Source organism: Micromys minutus, assembly GCF_963924665.1.
Source record: "Micromys minutus genome assembly, chromosome: X".
Classification (NCBI taxonomy): domain Eukaryota; kingdom Metazoa; phylum Chordata; class Mammalia; order Rodentia; family Muridae; genus Micromys; species Micromys minutus.
Window position 1 is genome coordinate 18461964 of NC_137970.1, and position 6916 is coordinate 18468879.

The 6916-nt window shown below is 45.3% G+C and overlaps 2 protein-coding genes across 3 annotated transcripts in view; one reads left to right on the forward strand and one right to left on the reverse strand.

Moving 5' to 3' along the window:
* FGD1 (FYVE, RhoGEF and PH domain containing 1) overlaps window positions 1-428 on the forward strand; it is a gene marked incomplete at its 5' end in the record, with an annotated part of 38700 nt that extends 38272 nt beyond the window's left edge. The window contains one exon of the mRNA XM_080910714.1: window positions 107-428. Coding sequence (XP_080766840.1) covers window positions 107-412 — 306 coding nt within the window. The 3' untranslated portion in view covers window positions 413-428. The remainder of the gene's footprint in view (window positions 1-106) is intronic.
* Window positions 429-539: 111 nt separating this feature from the next.
* TSR2 (TSR2 ribosome maturation factor) lies at window positions 540-6916 on the reverse strand (the record flags this gene model as incomplete). Of its 2 annotated transcripts, XM_080910715.1 has the most annotated exons (5): window positions 540-1927; window positions 2111-2287; window positions 3168-3259; window positions 6569-6659; window positions 6833-6916. In XM_080910715.1, the coding sequence occupies 5 exons, from the start codon at window positions 6914-6916 to the stop codon at window positions 1793-1795; spliced, it is 579 nt and encodes a 192-aa protein (XP_080766841.1). In that variant the 3' UTR covers window positions 540-1792. The 2 variants fall into 2 exon arrangements, with proteins under 2 accessions (XP_080766841.1, XP_080766842.1); XM_080910716.1 differs by lacking the exon at window positions 6569-6659 and having other exon boundaries at window positions 6833-6906.

Consider the following 6916-nt stretch of genomic DNA (forward strand, 5'->3'; position numbering starts at 1 on the left):
CAGTGTTCTTCAGCAGAGGGAAACAGAACAGAGAAAAGTTGTTTCATTGGGCAGAGGATACTGTCTAGCCCCTAGATGACACTAGCTCTCTGTCCCTCCTCTCCAGGATGTGAAAGCCCAACGCAGCCTGCCCCTCATTGGCTTTGAGGTGGGGCCTCCTGAGGCAGGGGAGCGACCAGACAGGAGGCATGTCTTCAAGATCACACAAAGCCACCTAAGCTGGTACTTCAGCCCAGAGACAGAAGAACTCCAGCGGCGCTGGATGGCTGTGCTCGGCAGGGCAGGCCGTGGGGACACGTTCTGCCCAGGGCCCACACTGTCTGAGGACAAGGAGACGGAGGAGACACCAGTGGCAGCCTCAGGAGCCACTGCTGAACCTCCTGAAGCCTCTCAGACCCGAGACAAGACCTAGAGGGTTTGGGGGGAACTGGGAGTTCCTGCCCCACACTCCAGCTGCCCATGTTCAATTGGGGGCTCTAGCCCACTCCCAATGCAGTCAATACTTGAATTCCCATCAAGGGCACTTTCAATCCCGAATGCTGGGTCTTGGGTTTTTTAATTCATCTTTTCACAAAATGTGGGCTTTTTAAAAAAAAAAAAAAAAAAACTATTCCTACATTGATGTTAATTTTTTAAATTCCTGTCCCCAGGGAGGGCAGGAGCTAATTGCTAGACTCACTTGAATTAGTCTGTTTCCTCCCAGTACCCCACAGATCCTACTTCCTCCCAGTTCCCCACAAAAGTACCAGAGGCAGGAGACCTGGACTCAAGTGCCAGCTCTGCTACTGACCCTGGGACCCCAACCCACCCTTTCCTCCTCAGCCAGTGTCTTCACATGTATGACTTTACATGGGGTGGTGACTAGACCCTTCTTGCCTTTCCCATGGCTTATAGCTTCTACCTAGCCCCAAAGCAATCCAGTATTTTATCGTCCAGATCCATGGCAGGGCCACTGGGCAGGACGGGAATGGGGGAGGGGGGAGGACAATGGATACTGTTTTTTAAAAAAAAATACAGTTTATTTCAGGCGTACAGTAACTTTCAGAGCACTGCTATGGTCCGTCTGTTTGTCCAAAGTCCCAGGCTACTAAGGGAGATGGGAGGGCGCAGAAACTATTCTCTGCCGGATTTTGAAACTCTCAGAAAGCTGATTCCAAGGTTAAATCGTGGATTAAACAAGAAAGTGTTATGTTATTAAGGTCTTAAGCCTCATCCCTGGACTTAAAACAGCCCAACTTTACCAAATTTACCACTTTCAGTCAAGTCTTTTAAATTCTTAAGGGTATTCAAGCAGGGAGCATTCCCAGGAGGATGCAAATTCTGAACACGTGAGGGATGCTCTGTGGGAGGCTAGGGTAGGGACATTGGGGAATGTAGAGACGCTTACATCTCTCTCTTCCAACTCTATGCTTATCTCACAACTGCCAATCCAGCCAGCCTACCACTGTGGAATTCTGGTCCTTTCCACAAATGTACTTGCCTATTTTCCACAAGCGTGGCTTCTACAACCACATCCACACTTATCACCCATCTTCGAATTCACTGCATAGGCACTATGCTGGGAAACCTGGTCTCATCTCTCATATGGTACCTTAAGATTCAAGGGGCTGGAATAGGTCCCATCAACCCCACAACCAAGGACTCTAGGGCTTTTCCTCCCCTGAAGGGAAGGACAGGGGAACAAAGAAGGGATTCGGTTTCCAGAACAGAGGTGTATAGCCCCCCAAATACAGCTCCTATAAGTCTCTCATAATACATAACAAACAAGGGCCCAAAACATGTACTGCCCTGCTTATTTCTTTCTCCGGACAATGGTCCAACCGTCTTCAACTATATCCTCTTCCTTTATAGTTTGGGAGTCTGGATTAGAGGGTTGAGGCTGGGCGCAGACCCCATCCGTTGTGGCTCCATCATTAGTAGCTGTCACCTGGAAAGAAAAATCACTAAGTATACAACTTAGGCTCTGCTCCCATGTTTTCCATGACTATGTGAGCTATCCTGGAAAATACCACCACCTCCAAGTGCCATCACTTTGCTGTGAATATACATGCTCTTCCAAAAAATTAAAAACATTTGGAGACACCACTGCCCCAGTACAGGCACCTCTCACCTCCATTTCTTCCACGCTGTCCACATCATCTTCAGCCACATCAGTTTCTTTGGCTGTCTTAACTGGGGTAGCTGTGACTTTGCACTTTTTTTGGTTGATGTGAGAGGTCATCTCCTGAAGAGCAGTCCCATCACCCTTCTGGAAGTGGTGGAACATGGTCTGTAGCTGTTGGCTCACCTACCAAGGAAATATCCAATCAGCTTAGATTTGTTTTCAATCTACCATAAAGCCAGCCTGTTTACAGCAGAGTAGAGATGGGGTTGGACTTTTCAGGGCTCTTTTTTCCCTAAGAAGTTCATCCAAGTAGTTGGGTACAGTGGTAGATGCACATAAATGAGAGACCTCTGAGGAAGGAGAATTTTGAGTTTGAGGTCAGCCTGGCCTTGTAGTAACACACTGTCAATAAAACAGCTGGGAATGCTAATACATCTGTAATCCCTAGCACTCAGTAGGCAGAAGCAAGCAGATCTCTAAGATCGAGGCCAGCCTGGTCTACATGACAAGTTCTAGGACAGCCAAGGATACACAGTAAGGCCCTGTCTCAGAAAAAGAAAAGCAAAACAAAATTCAATGAAGCAACCACAATTCAAGGGCTGTTTGAATGAGGGCCTTCTAGAAGAGAGGGGAGTAGAATTGACTTAAGTATCTAATCCCAGTCCTTGGAAGGCTGAGGCATGCTGACTGCTATGAATTTGGTTGGCTGGGCTACACAGTACATTTCAGGCTACCCATGCTAGAGAGTAAAACATTCCCCACCACCAAAAAAGAAAGAAAGAAAAGAAAGGGACCGAAGATGCAAAATGAAAGATGATCTCACCAGGATGAGCAGTATTAATCAGAATAGGGATAGAATTTGATCCAATCCAGCTTGTGGGGTATGGGGAAAATACCTGGTTGAGAATGATTTAAAGAGAGAAATAAAGGTAATGTTTTAAAATGTAATAGAGAATGTTGTCTATGCCTCAAGAAAAGAATGATGATAACCAAGGAACCTGGTCCCTAACATGTAGCAGGAAGAAAGCAGGCAGGGGGCTGGCAGCTGTCTCCATAAGCTCACCTGGGGCAGACTCCCATCTTCCACAACTGTATCAAACTCAGTGGTCATCAGCTCCCCAAGAAAATCTTCTATCTCTTCCAGCTCCAGGTCAGCTAAATAGGAAAGGACAGAACCTTTAACCAAACTTCATCAGCCCTGACCATTCATTTTTCAATACCTGCCTGTTCTATCTGGTTGGTAGGTCCAGCGACCGTTTTCACTAAAACACCCTCTTTTTACTTGTCTATTTTAACTGACCTCAGCTGGAGGTGACCTCAAGCAAGCTGCTTCTCTCAGAGCCTCTAATTTCTCACCTGAAAAGAAAGGCTAATAGAGCCAGGAGGGTCTTTTGGGAGGATTTGATGAGCACAATGCTTGGCACAAGGGGGATGAGATCCCTAACATTAATGTGCATCGCTACACAGCTGTGGCTCCACTAATACAGGAGTCCAGACTCAAGGGCAATGGGTAAGAAGAAATGGACATGGGCCGTCATTGCTTTTTGGTGCTGGGGATCAACCCCGGGGTGAAGCACATGCTGGGCAAACAACCACTGAGCTACACCCTGAGCTGGATGGATTACTTTCAGAAATGAAATCATAACCTCAATACTGCCCTCAAACTTTGTACCTCAGTTATCTTATGGGTCCGTGATCTGTCTCCTAAATGAAAGAGTAACTTTCTTTTCTCTATATGCCTTCTCCCAGGCATAACTCTTCCACATTTCTACTTTTACCTGCCATTCAAATCTTACAAACTTCCCTTCCACTCAGACTAATTATGTGTCCAGATGTTAGACAGGTGCTTCAAGTCTCCATATCCAAAGTCAAGTTTATTATCCTGCCTTCCAAACCAGTATCTCATCCTCCAAGGTTCCTCTATCCAATGAAAAGCTTCTAATCTACCCTGCCACTTATCATAAATCTCTTTTCCAAACCCCCTCTATGGACAAATACTCTCCTTTCCTTAGCTATTGACACTGTCCTATGTTAGACCTCATTTTCTACAACTACTTTCTGAATTTTCTTTTTTTTTTTTTACAGTGGTTTAATTGGTTTATTTAAAATTTCTTGGCTAGGAGTAATGACGAAAATTCATCAAGAAATTAGAAGCTTGGGAAACAAGCCTTAAAATGCAAATAGATATAAACATGAATTTTCTAGCGAACAAACACCATCCTATTACTTACCTTAGAACCTGCTCTGAAGTTTTATCACCAATTGTGAAGTTTGACTTTGGAAAATAATTTGCTGAATTTCAAGGGTTGGTTTGTTTTTATAACAAGTATATAGCCCAGGCTAGCATCAAACTCATTGTAGAGTATAGGGTTAGCCTGGAATTCCTCGGTGATCCTCCTGCCTTTACCTCCCCAGTGCTAAGATTACAGGCATGAATCCCAATGCCTGGTTAATGTGGTTCTATGAGTTGAACCCAGGGCTTCTTATGTTACATAAGTACTCTAACAATTGCATTACATTCCCAGCTCAATTTTGCTGAGTTTTACAGGACGATCTCCATAAAAAGCTAATGGAAAACAGAGTGAGGACTGATGGCACACACCTGTAACCCTGCACTCAGGAATATGAGGCATGAGGAACATAAATTCCATGGCAGCCTGGGCTATAAAAGGAGATACTGTCTCCTCCTACTACTACTTATTAGTAGTAGTATTAGTAGTAACTAAGAATAATAGCAGCTGGAGGAAAAAAAGCTTATGTAATTTGCAATTTGACTGGAGAAACCTTTTCTTCATTGAACATCTAACAATATAAGTCTTTTATAGCTTGAATTTTATAGACACTGGCCTTCTATCTCTATAATCAAAGTCACAGAAGGCCTTCTATCTCTTACCCTTTACAGTTAGGATGTCTCTGTACGTACATACACACACACACACACAAACACACCATTCTCTACCACTTTTCCATCCCATTACTAGAATGCACTTAACTCCTTTGAGTGTGTGCTTTATCATCTCTACCTAGTTCCCTTCCTTTCATTCCTGAAACCTAGTCAGAGTATACCTTTAATCCCAGCACTTGGGAAGCAGAGACAAGTAGATGTCTTAAGTCTAAGGCCAGCCTAGTCAACAGAGAGAAGCTCTAAAACAGTCAGGGATACACAAAGAAACCCTGTCTGGAAAACAAACCCAAAAAGGCTTCTCCTCAGGCTCATATAACTGAAGACCTCTGAGCTCCTCTTTTATCATAACACATACCACATAACACATACCACCCAGTATCAGAGAGGATAGAAGATATCAGATCCCCTGGATCTGGAGTCCTAGATAGCTGTGAGTCACCACGTGAATGCTGGGAACTGAACCCAGGTCCTCTGCAAGAACAAATGCTCTTAACTGCTGAGCCATCATTCCAGTCCCATTTTACTTCTTTGTTAATTACATGTATATGCACATGTGTGCAGATGAGGAATACTTTGGATCCTCTGGAGCTGGAGTCACAGGTGGTTGTGAGCTGCTAGACATGGGTGCTGGGAACCCAACTCAGGTCCTCTAGAAGAGCAAAAGGCACTTTAACAGCTGAATATCTCTCTAGCCCCTTCTTTGATCATAAGGACAATTTTTGGGTATGGAGCTTGAAACTCAGAGCAATTCCCCTATCTCAGTCTCCCTGGTGTTAGAATTACAGACATGGCCCATATGCTAGGCCTTGGATACAAATTTAGTAACACTATAATATTTGCTTCTTTCATTCATTTATTCATTTGTGGTAGTGTGGGTAATGTAGCACCTTACATGTAGTAAGCAAGCACTTCCATTCAGCTATTTCTCCAAGTCTTTTTTAATTATGAGACAAGGTCTTGGTGAGATTGTTCAGGCTAGTTTTGAACTTGAAGTCCTTTTGCTTCAGGAATAACTGAGATTACAGGCCTTCAACACAGGGCCTGGCTGCCTTTTATTTTATCAGAGATACTGCTTTTAGTTTTGGTGGCTCCAGAGTTGGAGCCCAGGGACATGAGCAGACTAGGAAAGTGCTCTACCACTGGGCTACACTCTTCACCCAACAATGTTAAAATTATATTTACTAGTGTAGGGAGAGTCAGAGGACACCTTAAGCGAGTCAGTTCTCTCCTTCCCTGTGGTCCCAGCTATCAAACTCGGATCATTACGCTTGTCGGCCTTTGTCCACGAAGCTGCCCACCCCCACCCCCCGCGCCTCCAGCAATTTTAAATTACAAGATATGGCACGAATAGTTGTTTTCGTCGAATTTTTAGAAACTAGGAAAATGACTCTCTGGAAGGCAAATGTGTTCTCCAGCACAATAGCATTATTGAGTGTCATTGCCTCCAAAGCACTCTAAAGACACAATTCTGATCCCCAAATCACGATTCATTCATCAAACGCGGTCGAGGCTGCGCCATTCCACACTGCGACAGACAGCAACATCTCACACTCACTCACCATTGGCGATGAAGTAATCCTCCACTGCACCCCCCAGCCACTCGGCCTTCTCCTGGCTGTGCACGCCCCCGAAGCCATTCTCCACAGCGATCTGTGAACACAGGCCCAAGCCAACCATGACAGCATGGAAACCAGAATGGCGTGGCCTGCCCAGGCCTGGGACTCTGCCGCTTACAGCGCCCAGCCATGGCTCTGGCGCCTCGCCTGGCCAGCTTCTATTTTTGTCCCATCCCTAATCATGACCCCCTCCATGACCTCACTTACCTGTAAAGCAGGCCAAGCCTCCAGAGCAGCTCGGACACCAGCTCCGAAGAGCACTCGCACGTCTTCCGCAGCGCCCGCCATCAT